This window comes from Neolamprologus multifasciatus, chromosome 9 (assembly GCF_963576455.1).
Source record: "Neolamprologus multifasciatus chromosome 9, fNeoMul1.2, whole genome shotgun sequence".
NCBI lineage: Eukaryota > Metazoa > Chordata > Actinopteri > Cichliformes > Cichlidae > Neolamprologus > Neolamprologus multifasciatus.
In genome coordinates this window covers 19,653,281-19,680,410 of record NC_140447.1, presented here as the reverse complement: position 1 = coordinate 19,680,410, position 27,130 = coordinate 19,653,281, and the positions used below count along the sequence as shown (strand labels likewise).

The 27,130-nt window shown below is 37.3% G+C and overlaps 1 protein-coding gene and 1 long non-coding RNA gene across 3 annotated transcripts; both read left to right on the top strand.

The window, feature by feature from the left end:
- Positions 1 to 345: 345 nt before the first annotated feature.
- Positions 346 to 13,943, top strand: LOC146511470 (uncharacterized). 2 transcript variants are annotated; one of them, XM_085172897.1, is made up of 4 exons: positions 346 to 482; positions 573 to 930; positions 1,048 to 1,175; positions 1,289 to 13,943. In XM_085172897.1, exons 1-4 carry the CDS (start codon positions 417 to 419, stop codon positions 1,490 to 1,492), a joined length of 756 nt encoding a protein of 251 aa, XP_085029023.1. In that variant the 5' UTR covers positions 346 to 416; the 3' UTR covers positions 1,493 to 13,943. The 2 variants fall into 2 exon arrangements, 1 of the variants encoding a protein (XP_085029023.1); XR_014876126.1 differs by having other exon boundaries at positions 375 to 684; positions 777 to 930.
- An 833-nt stretch (positions 13,944 to 14,776) lies between these two features.
- On the top strand, positions 14,777 to 20,017 carry LOC146511469 (uncharacterized). Its single transcript, XR_014876127.1, has 2 exons — positions 14,777 to 17,204; positions 18,263 to 20,017. It is a non-coding gene; the product is annotated as an uncharacterized LOC146511469 (long non-coding RNA).
- Positions 20,018 to 27,130: the final 7,113 nt, after the last annotated feature.

Genomic DNA, 27,130 nt, shown 5'->3' with positions numbered 1-27,130 from the left:
AATATGAACCTAAAACATTTTAACTATGTATTTCTTCTAAATGCTATCTAAATAATATCATTGCCACATGTCAAATCGCACAGTTTGAACAACTAAATTACCGTTTATCAGTAAGCTAATAATCGCTAATTAGCTTACATAAACGAACGTACTTTCAGAAAAAGTGGGTAACATTACCATAAAGTTAACTTTACTGGTTTATATTATTTTAAGCAAATGCCAAAGGCATACACTACTTTAGAGTTTTGCTCATTATTTAGTAAGAAATATGTATTTTGTGTAAATTAACTGATAGCAAATCAAAAATGTAAGATATAAAGAAACATTTTTAACATTGTATTATTTTTAATTGTGATGTTTAATGCCAATTATTGAATTCATACATTAGGGCATCTCCCCTTAAAAGCGTAAGAGTGATGTATGCGCAGGGCATTGTTGCTCTGTCTCCATATCTGGAAGACCCATATTCACAACATGGATATGTAAGTAAAGGGAACTTTTCAACATTAAATACATAATTGCCCTCAGAAATGTTGATAACATAGTCCTTCTTCGTTTATTTAATTACATAGAAACATTACTACGATCCAGAGAGCGGTTCAGGATACATTGCATGGTGGTTGAAGACCATTCAAAGAAAAGCTGTGGAGGAAAGAAGCGTCTCAGTTTGCAAATCTCCCAAAAGTAAGTTCACTTATCATTTAAATGATACTGATGTAATTTGTAGGCAGGATTCAATCAAACACCTCTCTATGTTCTGTATTTTTGCATTACAGATAGAACAAGATTTCCGACTCCTGTTTTGTGAGGTCACTGCGAGCAAATTCTTGGAGAGGTGGCCCATCAATCTCAAAGCAAAGGTTGTAAAGGAAAGTCATGGACTTGTCCCCACCTCAGAGCTCTTGGAGTTAATGTGCAATGCTGAGTCAGGTACTGAAGCTGAGAATGGTATGATTGTGACTGTTTTTATTTGCCATTGTTGGTTATATAGGTAATTCTGTCAATTCAATGTATTTTTGGAATAATTCTTTGTTTATTTGTCTGTAGGCTGGGACAGTGACTTGTCTACTATCTTGCTGCTGCTACATCTGCTACCACCATCTGCACAAGGGCGAAAGAGACCAGGAAAGATGTCTGCATCTCAAGCTGTCAATAACCTCATCAAATTCCCAAAGGTATGTTGTTTAAAATATACTTTCCATCACCTCCATTTTCATGGACAGTGAGTTGAGCTAATCTACTGTCAGACGATAGTCACTTAATACTGTTGTTTAATGTGTTGTTGTAGGCTGGAACCAGTGTACAGCAGCATCTAGACAACATCACCCGAAGCAGTCAGCCCTACCTTCTTACTCAGGGATCCACAAGAAGCAGCATTCACACCTTCATTGTGATTGAGAAGTATGCACTTCCATGTAAAGCGAGAGTAGGAGCCCTTGATGAACTCTTTAGGGCCCATTATGTTTTGGTACATCATACAGTTCATCCCTGACCAACTTTTTTACTTTTCTGCAAACAACTACGACATTGGGGAAATGTGATATTGCTTCTCTAGTGGGCATCATAGAACTATGAATTGTAAAGGTTTGTTACATTAATTAAATGACACTGAAATGAGAAACATAATAAATGCTGTTACTTTAACCTGTATATTTGTTGTTATTTCCATAATGTAGGATAGATCAGTTATTTAGTAATATGGCTTCATAAGATGAATATGAAAAAAATCACACTACAGAGAAATAAAAATGATATATTATTACACATCAGAGTGTTATTATTAAACTAAATTTGGAGTAAAAATAGCTCTATAAAGTGTAATCAAATTACTCTGAACAGTGTGAATAACCCTCAGTGTTAAATATTTTTACACATTTTGTTGTTAATTTTGACACTAAATTGAGTACAATTAACACTGAAAAGTTAACACTAGCCTTAGAGTAAATTTAACTCTAATTTTGAGTGGGACCAAATGTTATCTGAAGCAGAGTTAAAATCAACTCTGTAAGTGTAAAATTGACACTTGGTTTTTTACTGTGTAATTTTTTCATTTTGATTGATTAAAAAATTTAATTTTCCAATAAATCAGCCCATATTTTTTTCTGTTAGACACACAAAACATAAACAGATTCCCCTTAAATTTAATGTGCAATCATTTATTTACTTATTTGCACTCTCCCTGACTTGGATCAGCTGGTTGTTGTGCTTAGGAATTCCAAGCAGGTGGCACCAACAGGTTATAGAGCGCCCTCAGGTGGACAACCTATGCAATGTCAACACTCTAATCATGGTTGAAGGGTGTTTCTCTGGTCTGTTCTTTACTTTTAATTTAACAACCATTATAAATGCCAGTGCAGATTGACTGACAAAGGGTTAATATTTGCTGATAATGTTTGCCCCTTAATAGGTTGGTTGGTCTCTAGTACAGAATACCAAAATGATTGTAAAAATATTCTGTTCTGTGGGCAGAAAGTCAGCAAATTACTTACATTTATATGTTGGTGGATGTGGGTGCTAAAATTTGAATCTTTAATTTCTAGGGTTTGTCTTGATTAGAATATCTTTTGAGTGTTCCATTAAAAGAGAGTGCTGATGTAGGTTTCACAGAGAGGGAAATCATCTAATCATGTTTACAAGGTCTGTGGCAAGAGCATAGCTTCTCTCCTTTCAATCTGAAGCACATTTGTAAAAAGCAGAATTCATGTGAAGGAAATGAAAATGCAAGAAGAGTCGAAGTGGACTGACCTTGGGCTAATGATGCTTTTATCGGTTAGGGGGGAAAATAGCATGCATAACTGACCAGCCTTCCACATAATAGCCATTTCCGTCTGTTTTGCCAGTAAGGCTGTCTGCTTTTTTTTTTTGGTCTCTTTTTCAAGGACTTTGGAGGTAAAAGCAATGCTTTGAAAGACTGTGCTGTGAACTCAGGGCTCAGTGCAAAGGGCTCAACTCCATCTGTTTCATTTTTGTCCAGTTCCAAACCGAAGTGGGATTCCTCTACCCATCCAGTGGAATGAGATTCGTAACTATCGATTCTGGCAGCTCGGCAGCTCCCGTAATTAAAAAATTCTATGTGGAAGATGGTAAACACTGCTCAAAGCCAACTGTGGCAGGGCTCTTCATCCTTAATGAGATTTCAGTGGAATAATAAGCAACCAACCCAAAGAATCGATAGTTTCTCTCTCTTTCTCTCTCAAATGCTTTTGATAATCTTCTCTAAGGCCCTGATCAATTTGGGCTGATACAAGTCATTAATAATACTTGTCCAAACCCACTTAGACTATTTTTAAGTCTTAGAAAAGCATCAGAAAATGTATCTTTGCTTTATTACTCAATTTTAAAGAGAAAAAAAAACTGTATTCATTTGAACACACTGTACTTCCTGTGGAGCTGTGCTGAATCACTCAGAGGAAACTAAAACTGAATGCATCATCCAGCAGGTGCTGGGCAATGTAGGTGCCATCTCATTAAAGCTTCAGTCTTTATTAATATCTCGTTTCATACTATTATGTTCTGTCTTAGGGAGGGGCAAAATCAATAAACCATTTACTTCATTTTGTACTTCACAAAAGCCAATCTGTACACAGCTCCCTCTGGTGTGACCTGCAGCTGTACTCTCACTTTAAAGAGGACATGTGAATTCAGCTGAACATTGCACTTCCCTGTAAATTCCCCTTATCTGTTTTAGGCCTATGGATCTGTGCCAACAAGGTGGTATGGCACAAGTATACAGCAAAGAAGGAAGAAACATGTGCTGTTCAATGCAGAGTCTGGCTTACTCTAATGATCAGTTTACACTTGTACATGTATCTCTATGACTGACATCTTCTCTGCAGGGTGTTTCTCATCATGGTAACCAGCCCACTAAAAGTGCAAAAAGCTAGGACAAAAATACATTTGTCATCTTTGGACCATTAGCTCCCTCAAACTTACCATAAAATAAAGATGCTGGAGTTGTTTTTTTTATTTTTGATTTTCCATCCTCTGCCAAGTGAATTTTTTTAACAAGGAGCAGAGCATTTATTAACTCCAGTCCCAATAATTGATGAGCGATCTCACATTCCTCTAACAGTGAAAACAAAACTCACTAATTTTCATGTGGGTTAGGCATCATTTCCCTGAGGTTAACAGTACCAGACAATGATGAGCAGGATTCGTTCATTTAATTTAGAGACCTCAAAATCATTTTCAGCTCAGCGTGGCGAGGTGAGGGATGAAAAGAGTGAATATTCCTGTGTGCTATATTTAAGCCTAAACATGTATGATGCATCACACAGAATTTTCATTGCATTGTATGAAAGCAACTGCGCAATAAATTGAAAAAGATAACAGGAGAACAACGGAAGGAATTCCCAGCAGACCCTGAAATGTGGAAAAACTACAGCAGCCCACAGCTGGAGATAATATTGTTAGTAATTACTCCACTCCCTACTGGGCAGAGGACCTCAGTGTTGTCTGTTTCTGTGTCATATCTGGGCCAGCAGCTCATCTCATTCCAGACAGCACTGGCTCTGTCAAGCATCAACGAGGAGGGGAAGGCATTAGTGGACCCTGGAGAGGAGCGGGATGAGGTGATAAGAACATCACAGGGAATCCGCCTCATTTAATGCTACACACTGCTGAAAGTTAGCCTCCTCGTAAACAAGAGGTGTGCGGCGCTTTGTTTTTATGTATGCGTGAATGACAGTTATGCTGTGTGTATGAGTTTCTGTTTGTTTAATCCTATTTTGTGCTATCTGTCACCTGCATTTCAACAGCACGGTAACAGGACATGCGTAAAATAATGTTTACTTTCAGGACGTTATCTCAATGCAAAACAGGCTCTTAACAGATTTTGAGAGTGGAAAAAATGCATTATCCATTATGCCTAGTGATTGACTGTAACATGATATAAAAGCCAAAATTGGCTAAAGTATTTTAGTAATTGAAAAACAAAAACTTTCAGTCTTTTAGCACAATCATGATGAAATAATAAGCCATGACAGTGTATAATTTACATTTAAATAAGTATTTCAAGTGGCATTAGGCATAACGTGAAACAGAGTTTGAATTTTTAAAACACGTTTAGCACACCACTGTATTAAAATAAATGAACTAAAGAAAATGCTCAGCAAGCCTTTTAATAATATCCCAGCTCCGACATCAAACAAGTCATTATCATTATCGTATAAGCAACTAGTAATTGTGAAATAGTGTGAGTAAAATCAAAAGGCTGCACAGGAAAATGGACAGAAGTACGTGGAGTTGAAGAATATAAAACATAAAATCGGAGCACAAGTTTGAAGGTATTTTGGATTTTCTCTAATCTATGGGTCAAACGTATACATACAGGATTAAATATATACATTAACCCCCAGATACTTGCTTAAATGTCCCATAGTAAGTTGCACTTCGACCACAAACAAACCACAAGCTTCTAACTCTCGCTGGACATTTGACTTCTCTTGATGGCAGAATTAGTAGAATTTATTGTTCATTTCCTGGCATGGACTCGGCTTCTAAGTGTAGTCCACTCATTCTCAATTAGGCTAAAGTCAGATATTTGGAAGGCTTATTTGAGGGGGTTAATGTAGGCATGTTTTATCCATCCCAAAACCATCTCTGATGTGTCTTTGGGATCATTGTCCTGTTGGAACACCTGATTGTGTCCAAGTTTCAACCAGTTGTTAATTTGATATGAAGTTAAAGGATTTTTAGGTAGACCTTTCAAAAGTTGATTCTGTTCATCTGGAAGTAGTGTTTTCAGTGGGAGAAATGTTTCGTCACTCATCCAAGTGGCTTCTTCAGTCTCAGCTGACTGCAGGTTTCCCCAACCCTAAGGTTTCTCCTCCTTTTTTAATCCCTCCTCTTTCTGATACTGTACTACTACCACTGGCATTAAAACAACCCCAGAGGTTCATGCTACCACTACCATGCTTGACACTTGGTACAGTCTTCTTAGATTTGAAAGCCTTCAAGCCTTTATGCCTTCAAGCATACTTCTTGTCACTGTGGCCAAATACCTCAATCTTTGTCTCTTCTGACCATAAAACCTTACTCCAGAAAGCATATTGCTTTTCCAAGTGGAAGGCTGCAGTTTTCAGTCAAGTTCAGGTATTTATTGCAGATCAGGGATTTCTTTTGTGGTCTGCACCCTCTCAGTAACTGGAGATGTAAAACTTGCTTCACTGTGGACAGTGTTTGTGTTCCAATAGTTTCCAGGTCATGGCAGGCTTGAGCCTTGGTGGTTCCTGGGTCATTCCTGACTATCCTAACCAATTTCCTTCGTCTGAAGGTGACAGTGCTCATCGCATTCACCAAACAAAGAGAAAAAAACATTCATGTCAATCATGATCACTAACAAGAAGTCAATGGGCCTTGGACTGGTGAAGTTAAAAGGCATTGTAAATCCTGCAGCACCAAATATTGAAAACACTGAGCTGTGTGTATACTTTTGACTCTGTGTAGATTAGAGAAAATCCAAAATAAATTACTTATTACTTATTACTTATTTTCTTGAATTACCAAGCCATTAAATGCTAACAATCAAATATCTTTTATTTATTCAAAAGACCAAGATGAGTGTATGTAAACTTCTAACTAGAGCTGTAAGTAACCAGAAATTATTTTATATATGCATATGTGCAAGTTACACTTTTAATGTTTCTAACTTTGTTTCAGGAAAGTTTGTCATTAACATGCCTCAAATTAACATAATTCATGCTTAATAATTTTAGCATTTATCAAATTGTGTCAATAATGTTTTTTTCTTCCAAGCATAGACGGACCACTGCTCAAAACACATTATTAATATTCACACTGGCGGACTGGGTTTTCACTCAGTGCACGATGTGAGAGAGAGAGAGAGAGCACGGTTTCATTAGCAGTAGGTTGGTGCAATAAATTCTGAGCCTCATATGCACAGAGCTGCTTTACTTGTTAAGTGACTGAAATATTTGCCTTTTTAAGGTTGCACATGAATTAACCACCAAGGTCGCGTGGTTACGCATTTGACTGGTTGTACCAGCATGACGAGAGAGAAAGCATAATTTTAGACGGGTGCACTGACTGACCTGAATCTGGCTGATGAACAGGCCTCGCTGTTTGTGGAAGTATAACTTTTCCCCCACGATACTACCCTAATGTGCACTGCGGCCGCTTTATTATTTTACATATATGAATTTTACTCTAATTGCCTTTCCCACCTTAATTATTCTAGCTGGCACCTGATGCCATCCTTCTACATTAACCCTTGTCATACCCTTCATTATGTTAGATGTTCCAGCACTTGTAATTTCATATCTCCAGCTAATGAAAGCTTGTGGATCTTTCATATACAGCACGTCTTCTGTGCTGAGGTTATACTTTCAGTAGCTCCAGTATGCTCTGCCTCACATAAGGTTATTCCATTCGAAATATATTTACTATTTGCCTATGTGGGTTAATGAAAAAGTAGCTTCAATGTTTAATCTGTCAGGTTAAACCGAGGTATTTGTTTCTGACAGCTGGTCTTGAAATGAGAGTATAATGAATTCCTAAGAGGCAATTATTTTTCTTTCCCGCATATGTGTTTATAAGAATCTCACAATGTTTCACAGGCAGTCAGAATTTGCAGAGGAGAACTGTTGCCGAATTAAAAAAACAACAACAACTGTACAAAGAAGTGGACAAACTTTGCTGCAAACTGTCAAGTTGATTTCGCTGGTGTGAGAGCAGAGTGTTTGGGCCTTGATAAGAAGGTGGAGAAGTATGAGAAGAAATGATCTCCTTGGTGTCTTCTAGGGCACCAAGTTGCTCCATAAATCCTTGATCATTGTTTTATTAAGCCAACATTTCTAGAAAATATTTCTTGATAAAATTGCTCCAGGCTTTAACAGGAATCCAGAACCTCTTGCTGTCTGTTAACGGTGATGGCGTCACCCAAACAGGTGGATGTTAATTACTGAGACACAAAGGGAATATGTATATAGACACATTATAATTAGACCATGTGGTAGAAATACCACAGCAGACAGAGGCAGTCTTGGCAACCTTGCTGTAGCTGAAAAATAAAAAAGTAGCTAAGGGTTGGGGAGCGGGGTTGATCCGAGAGCTGTGGGCTTCACTGGCCCGAGTGTGTGGGTGAATCGATGCATTGACACCAGGTTAGTTCTTGCATCGTCAGTCAGCCGGCCCATCTCATCACACTGTGTATTCATCCATGGTAAACAATAACAACCTTCATGCTAGCCTGAGCCTCTTCCTATAATTACTCAAGCATATAGGGCTGATATATAGGCACCTGAGGAGTGTGAGTTTGCTCTGGCTCACACAGAAGAGCAGAGGGATGCTCCAGAACAGCTACTATAAATGTATCCTCACAGACGTGTGAATGAGCAGATAATAGGCTCATATGCATAATAATGACAAGGGGTTAGATTGTACTCTTCCTTCTCAGTGACAGCATGTTGTGTTCCATTAAGCAGAAGCCTGGATTCAGGTGAAATTAATCAGTGCGTCTTGCTTAAAGGTCATGGGGCAAGCTCAATATTACCTCTTGAGAACTGCATTTCGAACTTTATTACCACTTTTCCTAGACCTTGTATAATCACTTGTATTGTTGCTCAGTTTCAGATAAAAGCAGCTGACACGTTAATGTGCAACCTTGTTTGAGTCTGGTCAAAATAAACCAAAGATCTCACACTCACAAGGAGAGCATAATTTGTTTTGACAATGATCCAACAAAAGCTAAATTAAGAATCAAGAAATACACTGGTGCATTTATGCATCAAACACAGCATTTGGTCCATTTGTTGAACAAGGTTATGTAGACTACATGGCCCTTGCAGTGTCAGATGTGAAATACCAGATCATGACATTAGAAAGGCTAGATTAATATAGACAGTGAACTATGTTTAATAGCTACAGTAGCTTTCCCAAAGGAATATCATGTGACATGAAGTCAAGCAGGTGACACATGAAGACCAATTACAGAACCTGCACTGCCTAAAACTTGGTGTGTTGAAGCTCAGCAGTGAAGATCCGCCGCTATTAATATTGCACTTCCTGCTGAACAGCAAAGGACATCACCGCCTCAAATTGACAGAGGCACACAAAGGCTAGTAATCAAAAGCCCTTATACTCTAATGAGGCAGAAATATTAAACAGTACATCCTTGCGTTTGATCCAAGGTACCACCTTTGGGTATGATAATAAGTCAGATGCTAATGTGTGAAGTGCTAACAACAGAGATTAACTGCTCTGGGTAGGAGCTGAATGCTGAATATGAATTTAAGATCTGGTCACACAAAGTTGTTGCAGTGCATACGTTCATATCTGAGAGGCATGGCAGTTCCTTGAAACAGGGCGACGTTTGAGAAATCTGACTGATTTTAGTGAAACGCAATGTACCACTGGGGAAAACATCATCAAGTCAACAAGGAAGCGAGAACTGGCAATGAAATTAGTTCCTCTCTCTCTCCCTCTTTCTCTCTCTTCCATTTGATAAACACACAAATTCATTGCCAACCCAGGGAGAAATCTTGACATACATGAGGAGCATTGCTAATGAACCAAACAAAAAATTTGGATACATGCAAATATCAAAAGAATCTGCTGTCAGCCTCCATCATCTTTTCACAGCACGGAGCATAACAAAACAACATCACATCATTTGCCACATCACTATAAAGCTGCAAAAAGGCACATCATTTGAAAAAAAAAAAAGCTGCTTGTTAAGTTTAACAGCGACACATTTCACTGCTCAATATAATGCAGAACACAGCAGATCATGATACTCTTGTATCCATTTACAATGTAGATTAAATGTAGATTTTCAGTCGAGAGCCCAATCTGACAGTTAAGGCGGTCATAGATCTTGACAGAAATCCAAAAACGAAAAAGTCAGCCGTTACTTCAAGCATCCTCATCCCTAAGTTTCAAATGCCAGTTCAAATCTGACTGACCAGTGCATTTAGTTAAAGGTAGCAGGTCATTTGATCTTTCAGTCAGCCCTCTGTAGAGCCTTGATTGTGAGAAAAACCTGTGTCTGAGTAAAACGTAAAGGATGGGCGTCAGCTGTACAGTGACACTCCACTAATTCTGACTGTAAAAAGAAAAAGAAAAAAAAAGCCTAACAATCTAGAAACCTTGAAAAATACAAGTGGTTAGACTCCCTGACTGTTTTGGGGCAGACGTTCTATAACCTGCATGCAACAACAGATCCTTCTTCATTTTGCTCTTTTACTCTCAAGCACTGTTCTGGATTTATAGTTTCTTTGTTGTATTCGTGAGCAAACCGACTGATTGATCACCTGATTTGGATCTCCCTAAATCTAGCTTTGTTGGCAATCTTACCTACTGTTTTTTTTTTCTTTTTAAACATAATTTGTCAGTTTGCCGATGACTAGCTGTGACTAGTCTGCCAGGAGTTCTGCTATTCTCCTACTACAGATGTTGCCTATAGGCTGTTAGCTACCTTTGTTACTTTACGGCTGTGCCTGGACTAGTAAGCAAGAAATTAACACTTAACCAGAATGCTGAGCTTTTTTCTTCATCTAAGTGGCTGCAGTATAGCTCTGTAAATTTTCTAGAGAAACACCATCTGTTCATCTTCTAGTGCAAAACCATCACTACTAGATTTTCAATCTAGATGTGGAAATGAACAGCTATAGTAAGTATCCCTCAGCATCCTGGTTTGCTGTTTGTCAGTCTTTAACTGTCACAGATTCACTTCTGTCCAGTGTTTCTTTGCAGTGGATGCACATATTATTTCTCTTACTTCCACCTCTTTCTGGTCGAAAGACTGTTCTTGCAGCGTGAGCATAAACAATTGACTGAGCACATTCATGCAAACCTGGAACCAAATTATGCAGCAAGAAACCCTGCATGGTTCTAAAGCATTTTTCCACCTCTTTGCAGAGGTGCAGTCTGTGTGATGTGCCAGTATAGATAAAAAACATCTAAAAAAGCACCATGATATCTGTATTTCCACTTCTGTATTTCCACTACTTTTACCCTCAAATGCACGGATGTGTTTTGATTTTTCTATGTGCCAAAGCAAAACCTTTTTTACATGTCTTGGCATGGGCACAGATATTTGATTGTTAGCATTTAATGGCTTGGTAATTCACTGAGGTGAGACCAGGGTTGCACATATCTAACTCAAAAGAAAAGAAAAGAAAAGAAAAGAAAAGAAAAGGGAGGATGATGGTGAAATAGTGCAGAAGAGGCTAACAGGGATGGAGGAAGAGTTGCCTCCTGTTGCTGTAGCAGCAGGTGAGTCTGGCCAGTTCCTTGCCCTCTTTGGGTGGAATAGTGCATTAATGATTGGATTTTAAGGTTCAAATAATTGGCTGGATGTGCTTTCATAAAAATATGTTTATGGTTTACTAATCACACCGAATAATAAGAGCTTCTGTTTTAAAATTTTGGTGGCATGTGCTAATTGTGTCCCTAATTAGGAGCATGACAGGAAGGAAGAGAACAGGAGGAGAGAGCAGAGGGTACGAGGGCTGTGACAGACAGATGAGACACCAAAAGAGTTACTAAGGAGGTGACGAAGAGGCGAGTTAACACCAAGTTGGTCAAAGTTTCTAAGGAGCACTTGTCATGTAATAGAAGCAAAATCTATAAGACCAGGGTTGAGCACAGCACAAAAATATTTTTTAGGTTATACGTCTTAATGTAAAAAAGAAAAAATAATACCGACGTTGCACAAGAACTCTGCTTGTAATATATTCTGAATCCACGTTGCGAAAACCAGCTCACCCATCAGACCAGAAACGTCTTTGGCAGGGCACGGTGACTCATATCAATTTTACTTTGAAATAACTTGAAAATAGCGCAATTATTGTTTGAAAATATAAAGATTTCTGGGGTTACAGTGTGTGAATATCCTAATAACACCTGTGGATGCATGTACTGTGTCTGTTAGAGAGTGTGGCAGTCCCTCTGGAGTGTCGCTGTGGGAGGTGTGTGCATGAGGCTGCGAGAGAATCATAACTATATTCCAACCACAATAAACTACACCACTGCCTGTGAGTTCAAAACTCCATTTCTGTTGTGGGGCACCCAGCAGCGATATAGCAATGCGCTATTGTGCTGCGTTGCATCACATTTGGTTGCTGATGAAAATCTTTGGCTCTGTCACTTTTCTGATACTCTGCATGGTCTCTGCTATTCAGAAAAACATAAATCCTCACATTAGAGGATTTTTGTTTAGGGCGTGCGCTTTTGGTTTGCAGATATCAGAGTGGGAACATATGCTAATAATTACTTGATATACCATCAGTAATCATTGACAGTTAGCCTTTCACGAGGATTTGCGCCTGATCTGGGAGATTTTGGCAAATCCTCTTTGGCAAGCGTGAACAGAAATTATTTCTCAAAAGCACAAAAATATTTTAACAAAAAAAAAATCTGTAATAACTCAAACGAGATTAATGTCATTGTGCAATTAAGTGGCCACTCACATTCTGACCCTCTAATTAGGTTGTCGTCTAGCTCCATCCACTGTTAAGAATAATTATTATTATCAGCCTGCTCCAGATTTCAGCCAACAAAGAGCTATTATAAGACTTACTTTGGTGCTGTCATGTGACCGTTGTTTGGAGGCTTTTGTAGGTTAATAGGAGGATAATCAGGAGTATTTCATCTCAGTGGAGTAGCTGGTATTAGCCTGCGATAGACATGATTTGCCTCTGCAGTGATCTGGTATGTTTTTCACTTTGGATTAATGGCTGTTTAAGTCCTATTTAAGTCTCTATTCCGAGGTCAGTGTGTGTAAATTTGCATTACATGCTGGCACTACAGATTATGAAAATCCTGCACAAATACTATACCCGCACACTGCTTCATAACAATATTTACCATATAACTGTACTACTATGATATACACTATACAGTTTCATGGCACCTCAATGCATTTAGACATGTAGATATGATCGAGGTGACCTGCTGAAGTTCAACAAAGTATCAGAATGGGGAAGAAAGGCCATGTAAGTGACTTTAAACATGGCATGGTTGTTCATGCCAGAGCTCCAACTGGTCTGAATGGACAACATGTTGATGCTGAAAGCATCTGGGCTACAGTGGCAGAAGACCGCACCAGTTACCACACCTGTCAGGTAAGAACAGGAAACTGAGGTGCTCCAAAACTGGACATCAGAAGTTTGGAAAATTGTTGCCTGGTTTGATGAGCTCTCAGCTGCCTGGTTTCAATTTTTGCTGCAACATATTTAGATATTATCGTCACAATTTTGCATGAACAACATGAAAGCAAGGCTCTAGCCTGCCTTCTCTTGGTGGTTCATGCTGGTGCTAATGGTGTAATGGTGTGGGGTATATTTTCTTAGCACACTTTGGGAGCCAGTGCCAGTTGAACATATTCTTTTTGCCCCAGGCTATCTGAGAATTGTTAATGACCATGTCCATTCTTTTACAGCCACAGTGTACTGTCTTTGTTTTCCACCAGGAAAACTTAATATGCCTCAAATCATCTCAAACTGATTTCTTGAATGTGGCAATGATCACTGTATTCAAATTGCCTCCACACTCATCAGCTTTCAATCCAATCAGCACCTTGTGTTCCATGAATAATTAAGGTAATAAGGTAAAATAGATGATATGGAAATGCCATCGATGTATTTATTTATTCTTAATGAATCACGCAAAGATTTAATTTTCATCAATAAAAAATGAAAAAAATTCCCTTAAATTATAGCAAAGACATTCAAAGCCCTTAATTACTGATATTTGCTTATGTTTTTTTTTACGTGTAGAGCTATACTTAGGATAGTATGTGTTTTTATTAAAAAAAAACAGAAAAACACATGGTTGGTCTGTTTAGCATTTTCATACCACTTATCACGTGTGATGCTGTGAAATGAAACAAAGCTAAGGAAGAGCTAAGAATATATCTAAAGGTTTCAACTACCACTGTGAAGTGTTGCTTTCCACTCGCTGTTGTCAGTTGGAGATGTGGAGCTTGTAAAACAACAAAAGAAAGAAAAGGTCTCTGTGCAATTGCAATGAAAAAGAAATATGTCATTCTTATATATTTCTGTCCACCCTAACATTTTTCTGTAAAGCCTTTATTGTATAAAGCAGCACCAAAGGTGCAGAGATGGGATTTCAGTTGCTTTGCCCATAATTGAAAAGCATTCCACATAACTGTCCATCCTTTTTCTTAAAAAGAAACGTTGTTGTCACTTTCGGACAGCATTGTCTTTCTGCTTGACTAAACTATTACTATCACTATTTTTTTTTTCTGTTAGTCTTGTAAAGATTAAACATCCATGTCAACAGCTTTTGTTAAAATATTTGTTTTAGTAAAGCAGTTCTATTCTTCAGACAAGGGTTGGAAAATCAAGAAACACTGCTAATAAAAAAAACTACCAAATCCAGACGGCAATTAACCCCTCCTCTTTTTTCTTTTATCTAAGCAGTTGTTCAAATTTTTTTGATTTTGGATTTTAATTTTCTCATTTACTTCTTTAATTTCTGAACAGTATCAAATGGGCTTGTAAGCCTCTTTTTTTTTTTTTTTTTGCCCATCAGCTGATTTGTATTCTTACAGCATTCTAGCTTTAAATCAGATTCTATTCAACTAATAGAATGAAATGCAGCAGTGCTCTGGGTTATGATGACTGTAATTATTAACTGGTGTTGAAAATACATACACCACTTTATTATATAAAATTGCATGCCTCCTGAGTACAGTGATTTTCATGTCTATTCAGTGTCTAGACGTTTTAACAAGCTCTCAGAATACCATTTATTATGTATTTTATTGAATTTCAACAAAAAAAATAGTAATTGAACATTTTAGGTTTAAAAGTTAGGCGCATTATGCCTGATTTGTTGATATAAATATGTATATCTGTGATAAAGTGGCATAGCAAAAATGTTAAAATGTAGAGAGCCTGAAATTTGGGTAAACCCGAACCGAAACAAAACACTGTTATTTGGTGCACAGCACTTTTTTCTACTGTATTTGCGCCAAATGAGGGACATAACAATAAATGAATAAATAAAAATATTGAATATTGCCTACCAACATGTTTCGACTGTAATGTCTCCTCTAAGTTTGACATGTGGTGATTGCAAAGAAGCAACAGTGGAGAGAGTGAATTTAGACAAAGTTTATTTCAGAAGCAAAAATCAGTGCATTACATTCCATTTTAATGCCAGACTTTCTTGTCACTTTTAATGAAGGACTTGAACACATTAAAAAATGTGTTTTTATTCAATTTCAGTCTAGTTCTTGTACCTGTTCATTTTCATTGTTAAGCCAATTTAAACTGACCTTAACAGGACTGACCCAAACAGGTAACTTAGTGAAGTAGCAGTTTGAAATGGTATCTTAGGAGCAAGTGATGTGCCTTGGTTACAGGCTGCTACTAACAAAGTGCTCTATTTCCCCAGTGGAATCTACTAAAAGTGCCAAAGATAATACAGTTTGGCAGGCATAAAACAGTATTTTGCACCAACAAGATGATTCCCAAAGTGCTATTAGCTGAAAACTGCCATATCTCCGCGTGGTGGGCATTGTGTCCTTAACAAATTTGATCAAACTGGAGAAGTGGAGGACAAAAGAAAAAGTGGCTGACCTACAAAAATGTCTGGAACAAAAGAATAATATCTGAAAATGATGTTCATAAGAAAAGAAAAAAATCCAGCAAAGACCTGACACAGAGATGAATCAGGCGTTTCAGTTGATCCACCTACTGTTCACCGAAGCCTCATCCGAAATCAGGTCAGAGGAAGAGTGGCTGTCACGAAGCCATTAGGAAGGGAAATGAAGAGAAAAAGCTGAGGTATCCCAAATTATGGAAGAACTGGACTGAAAATGAGCAGCAACAAGTTTGAGCCTGTATAAAGATTTTTCTAAAATTACAGAATGTTTAAGTAACTTAAAAAAGTTTAATATAATTGCAATATCAGAAACATGGCTCGATAATGAGAAAGTTAGTGAAATGGGACTGGAAGGATACAAATTATTTACAATGAACAGGGTGAATAAAAAAGAAGGCAGTGTTGCTTTATATGTAGATAAAGTTTTGAAATGTAGTCTGATTGAATGTATGTCAAGCACCATAGATAACGTATTGGAATGTGTTACTATTGAAATCCATGTTGAAAAAGCTAACAATATAATTATAAGTTGCATCTATAAGACACCAGGTTCATGCCTTGAGACATTCAATGAAAAACTTGCTGCTATGTTTAGCAACCTAAATGATATAAAAGTGCAAATAATTTGTGGTGATTTTAATATAGATTTGCTAAACCCAAATGGACATCAGAAAACAACAGATTTCATAAATACAATGTATAGTAACTCCCTTTTCCCTGTAATTATAAAACTAAGTAGAATAACAATTGATACAGCTACATTGATAGATAATATATTCACAAATAAAATTGACCATGAAATAGTAGGTGGACTTCTTATAACTGATATAAGCGATCATCTTCCTGTTTTTGCAATTTTTCTAAATTATTTTGGGATTAAAACTAAACAAAAGAATCAAATATTTGATATGATACAACATAGAACAACAAGAGCCATTGCTGCCCTCCAGGTGGACTTAAAGGAACACAATTGGAATGAGGTTTTTGCAAATGAAGATTCAAATAGTGCATATGATGCATTCTTATCAACTGTAATTTCACTATATGAAAAACATTGTCCTTTAATGAAAATCACTAGAAAGCATCACAGATCAAATAAGCCATGGATCACAAAGGGGATAGAAGATGCATGTAAAAAGAAAAATAATCTATATAAGAGATTCATAAAACAGAGAACAAAAGATGCTGAAATAAAGTTATATAAAAATTGATTAGTAATTATTATAAGAACAAGTAAGAAAGAATATTACCACAAATTATTGGAGCAAAGTAGAAGTAACACACAAGAAACATGGAGGATATTAAATAGTATAATCAAAAAGGGCTCAAAAAATAAGAATTATCCAGATTATTTTTAAAAAGATAAAGATATTGTGCTTGATAAAACTAAAGACATTGCAAATGAATTTAATGATTTCTTTGTAAATGTTGGCTTTAATTTAGGAAAAGAAATTCCAGAGTCAAGAAATAATAACGACCTAAATAAACATATTACTCAGAATGTGTCCTCCATGTTTATTGGTGCTGCAACTCATAGAGAAATAATTAACATTGTGAAGACATTTAAAAATAAAAAGTCCACTGACTGTTTTGGTATTGACATGATATTAGTTAAAAGTAGGGATGGGTATCGTTTAAGTTTTATCTGATACCGGTGCCAAACCGGTACTTTTGAAACGGTGCCAGTGCTTAAACGGTGCTCGAACCGGTGCTTAAAGAATGGAGAACACAAAATTGGTCCAAAAACCTCTCATGTTCAGCTGTTTTTTTTTTTTGTAAAAAGATAACAATGTTAGCCTTTTCTGCAGCTATAGGGATATATATGGTATCACTATTGGCTGGAAGCAGTGCTTAAACAATGGAAAAAACAAAAACTTTGTCCAAAAACCTCTCATGTTTAACTGTTTCCCACTTTTTATTTGGTCATTTTAGCCTTTTTGGCCAGGGTGAAGGGAGTATCTGCCATCAAACAAGAAGACAGCCGCATGTAGCTATGATGATGTTTGCTAGTTCACCTTACATACATTAATGTAATAACGTGGTTAGCTTACTCAACGTAAATTACACACGAACAACATTAAGCTACTCACGCAGAGAAGAACGGCTGCTGCTGCCATCATCATCCGTCATCATTTCTGCTACACTGGCAGGGCAAGGGGCCAGGACTCTCCTCTTCAGCTTTTTGGGGGATGTTGCTAACTCTGGGTCCGATAACAGGCAACCCACCCGCAGTAGATGTGCTCGGTGTGAGGTCTCGCAGAAAGCTATCAAATACGGCGCATTTTTCGGCTTTTAAAAAAAACGCTATGCGTCGCCAGGTGTTTCATCGGATTTCAGGTGTTACCTCCTTTCCACAGTATCAGCTTAAAGCACTTGTTGCAGGCTGCTGAGTTTGCATCTTTTGCTGTGAAGTACAGCCAGACTTTTGACCGCTTCGCCTTGAGCATTTTTAATCTGTAGCTCTGCTCTAAAAGAACGTACGTACCTGGACCCGCCTACTATCCTCTGAAACGTAAAATGATTGGCTAGAATTCAAAGTGTATCACATCTCAGGAAAAAAAAGCACCGAAATAAATCACCGAAATGTGCGCTGCTTTTCGGTCTGGTTACTACCGTTTATGTCAGAACCGGTGCCATCATGGCACCGGACACCGGTACCCATCCCTAGTTAAAAAGTATTATAGAATATATAGTGCAACCTTTCGCATACATTTGTAATCTGTCCTTTTGAACTGGTGTATTTCCCTCACAAATGAAAATAGCAAAAGTTATTCCAATCCATAAAAACGGAGAGAGATGTCAGTTTACCAATTACAGGCCAATATCACTACTCCCACAGTTCTCATTAATAAAATAAATATATTGAGAAGCATAATCTCCTAAGTGATAACCAATATGGCTTTAGAGTGAAAAGGTCCACTTCGATGGCAGTGATGGAACTTGTAGAAGGGATATCTAATGCTATAGATAATAAGGAATATACTGTTGGTGTTTTTATAGACTTAAAAAAGGCGTTTGATACAATTGATCATTCTATATTAATGAATAAACTAGAGAGATATGGCATAAGAGGCATAGCATACAAGTGGATGAAAAGTTACCTGGATGACAGATATCAATATGTCGAATTCAATAATGTAAAATCTAAGCAGTTGAAGGTAACTTGTGGTGTTCCTCAGGGCTCTGTGCTGGGCCCTAAATTATTCATATTATATATAAATGACATATGTAGCATTTCCAAACTGTTAAAATGTGTATTGTTTGCTGATGATACCACTCTGTATTGCTCAGGTAAAAACCTAGAACAGCTTCTGACTACAGCGGAAAATGAGTTAAATATATTAAAAAACTGGTTTGATGTAAATAAGTTATCATTAAATATAAAGAAAACAAAATTGATTATTTTTGGCACTAGACAAATGAAAAATGTATCTAAAATCAGGGTTAATGGAATTGAAATTGAAAGAGTGTACAAAAATAAATTTCTTGGAGTGATAATTGATGATAAGCTGAGTTGGAAGTCTCATATAAACCATGTGAAAACAAAAATGTCAAAAACCATTGCTATTCTCTATAAAACAAAGCATGTCCTGAACAAAAAATCATTATACACACTTTATTGTACTCTGTTGCTTCCATATATGACTTATTGTCTGGAGATATGGGGTAATGCACATAAAACAAATACTCTTCCTATTTTCAAGTTACAAAAAAGAGCTATAAGAATTATAAACCAATCCAACTATATAGAACCAACTAACATTCTGTTTATTAATCTGAATACCCTGAAATTTTATGATTTAGTTGAATATAAAATGGCACAGATAATATATAAAGCACAAAATAACTTGCTTTGCCCCAGTACTCAGAAGCTGTTCAAAGTCAGAGAGAGTCAATATGACTTAAGGGGAACAGATTTCTTTAAAAAAAACATGATAAGGACAAATATAAAGCAGAGATGTGTTTCTGTTAGAGCAGTTAACCTGTGGAATAGTTATGACAGTGATTTAAAAAGGTGTAGTTCATTTTCCTTGTTTAAAAACATGTTTAAAAATAGAGTATTAGAAAAAATATATATATCAAGAATGAAAAGAGGACTGACCCAAAAACAAAAACAAACTCTTGATTCTTTTGCTTTGATGTAGTTACTTATCTAAGGTGGAAAGTTTTTTTTTTTTTGTTTGCTTGCTTGTTTGCTTGTTTGTTTTGTTTTTGCTTTGTTTTATTCTTTGCTTCGAGCCCTGTGTACAGGAGCTGCATGCAAAAAGATCTTTTGTTAAAAGGGTTGGCGTAATAAGCAAATGCTTCAACCAATACCTTTTGATTAGCCTTGTCTCATGCTTTCTTGCATTGTGGTAATCTTTATTCTGTCTTCACTGAGATATTTGAATGCTAATCAATAAAATCAAATCAAAAAAAAAAAGTTATGAATATAAATTTGAAGTTTTTGCTCCAAATCCCTATTAGGATGTACTGTACAGAGAAGGTCAGGGGACAGGTACGATACTGAGTGTAAAACATAGTGGAGGCTCTGTCATGGTTTAGGGCTGGATTTCAGCCAGTGGTGTGGGTTTTTGTCAAAACTGATGGGATGGAAAGTAGAAATGTTGAAATGTCAGATTTTTTTTTAATCTGCTATACAATAGCAATCAGAAAATGTCCAATTGACCACCACTTTTTTCAGCATGACAATGACCCCCAAAGACAGAACCAGTGCTTAATGCATACTTGGTTAGAAAAACCATACCAGTCACGGATTGGTCTCTCCAGAGCCTTGACCTCAACATTATTAAAGATTGTGGGATCATCTTGACAGAGAACAGAAAAAAAGATGGACAACAGAAGAAGAAGAAGAGCTTTGAATATCCCCCCAAAAGCCTGGAAGAATGTTCCTGGAGACTACTTATTGAAGAAATTACAAGAAAGCTTGAAACAGTTCAGCCTATGTTGAAGAATAAAGGTGTCTAAATAACCTATTTCAAGATTGTTAGAATTGCACACACTGTTTTTGCCTTATATAGTGTACATGTATGTTTGCGCATCTCAGTAAACTGATGCACCTAGACTACAATCCAAGCTATTTGTTGACAGGACTTTTCTGTTGTATACACAAATTCTAGCAGAGCTCCTGGCAAACCAGTCACAGCTAGTTTAGAAATTATTTCTCTAAGAAACTGTAAGGACTCATACATGCGGCTTTAACATAAATATCAATTTATTCAACATATAACTGTATGTTTCAACCTTGAGAAAGTGCATTTTATGTAGTTATGAAGATTTTTCACACCCTCACATATGATGTACTCTCATATAGGTTGCACACACCAGTGTTTTTTAAGTTTTTGCTTTTTAACTAAGAATAGGAAATAAAAGTTGCAGTTTGAAACACTTTTGTTAGATCCCTTTTACAAGTTTGTTGAGCCATCCCTGCCAGAAGCAAGTCTGGGAGTGAAAAGAGTTCCATACATCATTGTGCTGAGGCATTACTGTGGGTAATGAAGTGTGAACAAGGAGCAGCACTTCGTTTTGTCATAAAGAGTGGGAGGGAGCTCACAGTAGCACAAGGAGATTGTGGACAGTCTTCAAGCGATCACAGCCAAGTGCCTCAAATTACAGTTGTCAGTTAAATGAAAGAAATTACCTCTTGCTTCACATTTCATTTAGAAGTTGAAGGCAACATGGTCTGTGTATGTGTAATATATTTCCAAATGAGCTAAAGTTAGAGATAGCTGTGTTATATGGTTGATTGTATTCTGTATCTTACAGCAGATTTGGCAGTAGTGGTTGCAGACCAAACCACATATGGGAGGAATTTGAGGAAGCTCCAGAGAAGACTTACAGTTCTGGCAAGCCATTGAAAAGTCAAAGTCTTGGCCTTTGAGAACTAATTTTGTCGTATTTGCGCTCAAATTGGAGGCCGAAATCAAACTTAGACCAATCTGCAGTTTTACAAAGAGGTAGAAATGAGTTAACAGCAGGCAAATGGCTTGAGAAGATGGTGTTTTAACAGAAACATGGCCATGAGCACTAACAGAGAAGTGAGACGGACTTAGGTTCGACAAGACCTTGTAATATTTGTTATTTGTTTCAGTTGTCTTACATGTTTACTTCTTGAACAGGTGCTCTGGAGGAATGAATGGCTGACAGGTGTAAATTAAAAGTGGATAGGTGAGTAGGGGTGGAGAGTGAGGAGGCAGATGGCGTACAGGTAAGTACTTTGCTTTGCAGGTACAAAGACTGACTGACTGGTCCAGGCAAGAGTGTCTGGTGGTGACTGCAAAACTCCACTTGAACGCAGAAATTAGGATGAACAGGTTTATAGGACACAGTCTAAATGTACAACACCATATTGGCATTAGTAGTCTGGTGTAGAAATGCAGCAATATCCATCCTTTAAATACCAAGAGCTTGATGAGATAACTTTCAGCAGGTGCAAGAAGAACAATGTGGGTAGAAGAGACTGCCCACAGGTGGACCAGTAAAGCAGAGCAGAATGAAACTTTACCTGAAACTTAAACATTGCTAGGCACCATATAGAGAAGCTCAAACAACTCCTGAATGTGAACAGCTTTCATAGAAGAGAGAGTTACTGTGCCAAGTTTTCACCTTTGTATTAGAAGGAGCTAGTTAAGTCAGATGGAAATGGAAAAAGATGCATTCCCTGACCAGTTGACCAGTGGTTGCCAGGTGAAATAGGTCAAAACCAAAACCTTTTTATGGTTATTATAGTTGCTAGCAGGTTGCTAAAGTTACGTGTAGTTTGCATGGAAGATAACCAACACTTGCCAAGTACTTGTTGACTGGGAGTGAGAGTGTGACGGAAAAAAATTGACACCCTCGCCTTCAATGTAAAAGTTCTGCCTTAATGCTGCAACCAATACATTTCAAAAGGTGCAAGTTGTACTTTGCAGGTAAACGTCTCTTTTTCCAGTCTGCATCACACTTTTTCATGTTTCACCAGCTGTTGGTGGTAGTTGGCGTGTGTATGCAGATAGGTCAGCATATTCCTTGCAAACTACAAGCGATCACAGCAATCTGCAGCACCTTCTTACAACCAATTACACTGGGTGACAGCAAGCAACTACTCAGCTGTCAGGAAGACACATTTTTCCTTTTTCCTCTGTGACTTGAAGTTACCAGGGGCTCTGCGACCAATCTTTGGGCCTGTGTGAGTTGAGACATCCAATCAGCCTGCATCTTGGGGGCTTTTTCCTCTAGAGATTTTCCAGGCTTATAGGCAGGAGACATTGGGAAATATCAAGAAAATATGAGTGAAATAGGAATACCTCTGGAATCTCATGGGAAGGTCTTTGATTTCATATCTTAAAGACATGATAGTGTCACATAACCTCAGCAGAGTACATTACTCTCAGTCTGCAGGCTTACTTTTGGTTCCTGGAGTTTCCAAAAGCAGAATCAAAGGCAGACACTTCAGCTATCAGGCTTCTCTCCTGTGTAGCCAGCTCCCACGTTGGATTCGGGAAGCAGACACAATGTGTACTTATAAAATTAGGCTTAAAACTTTCCTTTTTGATAAAGCTTATAGGTAAGAGAGAATTGGATGACCATAAGCAGACTGCAAAAGCTCAGGCTGCTGAGGGACTTTTTATGAAAGAAAGTTCTTTGTTCCCACTGTTGCCAATTGACGAATCACAGGGGATTGTGTGTTTGTTGAGTTTGCTCTCTAATATTGTAGGGTTTTTACCTTACAATATAACGTGCCTTAAGATGAATGTGGTTGTGACTCGGTGCTATATAAATGAACTGAATAAAATGTAGCTGGTGAAAGGAAGACCTAGAATTTGTTTCTTAGTCCAGTGCCAATGCTACACAACTCTGGATAAGATTAATTTGTCCAGAAGGTGGATGTAATGCAAAGCATGGAAAGATAGCAGAAAAAGAAAAGAAAAGTAAGAAAGAAGCCAAATTCTTTTGATAAATTGTGCAAAAAAAGATATAGCTGTTATCAAGCGCTGGGAGTAGCAATTTCCACACGCCACCTTTTAGAGTAGTTTCATCTGGGAAGATGAAATTATGTGACTTAATAAGATCGGTCTGAGCAATAAGGTAGTAATGCCCCTGTAATCCTTCTTAGTTCAACACACAATAACTAAGTATCTAATAAGGCTATCTGTTTATATGTTCTCCTCCATTACTAGTCATCTGAGTGCACTATTTAAGGAGACTGGCGTGCTACATGAAATACGATAAGCACTTAAAGCAAGATTTTGCATAAAAAACATGTAAATATGTGAGAAATATATCAGAGAAAGCGGGTGTATCAGAGTAGAATGAATGCATATGAGAGAACATACTTTGCCTTCTCAACTATTAAATCAAACTGACATATTGATAGAAAACGCTCCATCTGTTTTACCATTCACTGGAATATTTCGACATCATCTGCGCTTCATACTTTTTCATGTAGCTCACTGTGAAACTAGTCTTTTCCTGTAAAATTCAGTTAAGCCCTTAAAAAATGTAACCTGCAGGCTCAAGCAAGCTTTCTGATGGAGACATTCGGAGACTCACGTTTGTTTCAAGGCAGGCACACATAATTTTACAGCATGATTTATTGTCCACACAGATAACATTGCCCCGGGAAATTTTAGATAACTGCACTGCATTAACAAAAAGAGAGAGAGAGAGAAAAAAAAGGCTTGGTTTTAAGTAGCTGCTTATGCACTTGTCTGATTGTATTCAGGGATCACAAGCAAGGGAGGGGGAGTTAAATTTAGTGGCATGTATTATGATAGATGAGCACAACTACTTTATGGTTTTTTATTATTTAAATTTTTATGAGGTGCCTTCAAAAAGTTCAGTGTCTTTTCCCATAAAGGGCAAAAAAAGCTGCCTTCATTCAAGGCTGTCTTCTGATTAAATATATATATCCTATCTATCCTATACTATATTTGATGACCAACATAAACTTGGTGTGTGCCATTTGCTCTCATAAAATAACATGGGTACTAAATATTGGTTCTGTAAAATGGTTACATTATTGTAATCAATCTTTAAACCAGTGCAAGGACTTTCCAGAAGAACCTTAAACATGTCATAATGGGCAATAGCTTTCTGCCTTCTTTTATTAATCCTTCTACCACCATGCAAGGAATCTGTTGAATTCATTGTCTGCACAATGTTTCAGGGGACTCAGAATTTATTGGTTCTGTCAACTGTGATAATTGCAATTTGCAATTTAGTAAAAATGAGCAAAAATGCATTCTCTGAGGGGACTATGTTAATATATTGTTTGTTGCTCAACACAGGGCAGGTCATTTGTTTTTATCAGCAGGCTTAGCCGAATGCATTTACACTCTGCATTAGGATGTATTAATATTTGAAGGGACTATTATTACCCATTTTAATCAGCAGCATTTCTGATGAGTCAGCGGCAACTGTCACTCACACAGACATGTCTAAATGGCTTAAAAGAAGTTTGATGGAAGAGCATATGGCTTTCCTGCTGCTGGATCAGGCTTATTTGTTCAGCACCCGATGATACATTATGTTTCCGGGGTTAGTCATCAGTCCTCACATTGCCTCACAAAGCTCTGTTGACCAAATAATATAACAGGTTTAGGAAACACAGAACAAGAAGTCATTTTTTTTGTGAACTGTGCAGATGTTAGTAAAGGTTGTTGTGCTCAGTTGACTAGTTCAGTATCAGAAAACTCTACCCATCATGTATTGTTAATATTTCTCTATGGTACAAACTGAGAACCCCTTCTTGCTATCAATATGTTTATGCTCTTAAAGCTTGTTGTATTTCAAATATGTTTTTAATGTTCGGCCAGCCAAGCTGAAATGCAGTCAAGGTTCACCATAAGAGCTGACAGAGCAGGCAGCAGACATTTTTTTTGAGTTGTATACTATAGGAAATCAATCAGTTACAGAAAAGCCAAATAACATTTGGACTTATAGCGTAGGTAAGAAAAGACTGGATATTTCACTGGCTGTGCAAAAGTGCATGTGTTTCATGGAGCCTATATGTTTAGTATTTTCAAAATCTGAAGGTTTTCAGGGTAACTGTTACTGGTATATGTCTCGTTTTAAATTAATATTTGTGTTTCGCGTCTAAAAAATACTGCCTGAGTTAAAAGAGTGTCTCACTTGTGTTCGCTCTACTTCTTTTTTCCTTTGGAGGCCAAGATCATTGCATCTTATCCTTTTCAATCACTCACAATAGAACAAGGTAGAAGGAAGAAAAATCTTGTGTTGGCTGCAGCTGTAATTATAATCAGAGACGATCGCGGAGTGACACTTTGTGTCCTTGTGCTGCATGGTGTTTGTCTCCACATTCAAAAAAGACAATCAGTGCACAAAACAACTTGATTTTCTAGGTGACAGGCAGACGTGTTTAAAGTAATTAGCCATAACCTAATTTAATGCAACACTTTTTTTTCCCCTCTGTGATGCAATTGACTATTTATAGTTAAAATAGATTAGATAGATGGTTCGAGGCAGTGGCAGTTTAAATTATCCTAGAAAATATAAAATACATTGTTTATATTGTTATGATGAATATACCGTGCTGTGCTTTAAATATAGTGTGTGTCTTCTTTCTTTGTAAACATAGCACAGCTACATTTCCATGTTGAAATGTGCATTTTTCCCCTTCTTTTTAATCCAAACCTACAAATAGAAAATATCTACTAAACAAGTGCCGGTAGTAACAATTTAGTTGATTTACTGGCGTGTTTTACGTTTAAAAGTTAATATAGTTGTTGGGTTTTAGTTTAGTGAGTTCAACTGGGACTAGATGTGTAACTCCTAACAGGCGCATGAAAAAGTAGTGATATCTTCTTCTGCAGCGTGTTGTTTACGTCTCCAAGGGGCTAATTACAATAGTGGAAGTGTGAGGTTGTCAATTGAAGCCAGGATCTCACCACTATGCTCAAGTCTTGATATGCCCATAAAAGACAGAGTCCACACTGAAAGGCTGTGTAACTGAGATCTAATGTATCATAGTTTTCGTTTGCTCAGTGTTGAATGTACCCTGTCATCAAAGCTGTCAGCCATTCCACTTGATATTTTTCTATTTTATCCCATCAAAGGGATTTATTCTAAACTTTTATTTGTATGATATTTAGCACTGAATGATATACACACTTTGCAGTCAAAGAAGGGATAGTAGTGTTATGTTGATAAGAATATGCAGACAGGTAGATATTAATGTGTGAAAAAAAAAAAAAATCAGTATTCTCTGTCAGCCTGCACAAGGCCAGATGCTGTCAGAATAGACAGTGCATCATAATCTTGTTCCATCTGGCATATGGTGGATACAATCTCTAAAAATGTTTCACTTGAGGGATGTACTCTCGTAGGGCTTGGCATACCCCCTGCTGTCAACATTTGAGCTATTGCGCTGACTTACTCCAAATATTCCATTCTGGCTGAATGTCTCAAAATGTCACCCCTGACTTTTGCACAAAGAAAGCGATCCCCACCAATCAGGTGGCTCAGGTTGAGGAGATAAATGACATTCTTTAGGTGAGAAAGTGCAATCTAATTTCTACAGCGTCCCTAAGTTGCT

Excerpts from the sequence above, each read along its gene's own strand:
- LOC146511470 (XM_085172897.1), top strand. The coding sequence starts at position 417 with ATGTATGCGCAGGGCATTGTTGCTCTGTCTCCATATCTGGAAGACCCA. Across the intron at positions 483-572 it reads CATATTCACAACATGGATAT|AAACATTACTACGATCCAGA; the intron begins GTAAGTAAAGGG and ends TTAATTACATAG. Across the intron at positions 931-1,047 it reads AATGTGCAATGCTGAGTCAG|GCTGGGACAGTGACTTGTCT; the intron begins GTACTGAAGCTG and ends ATTTGTCTGTAG.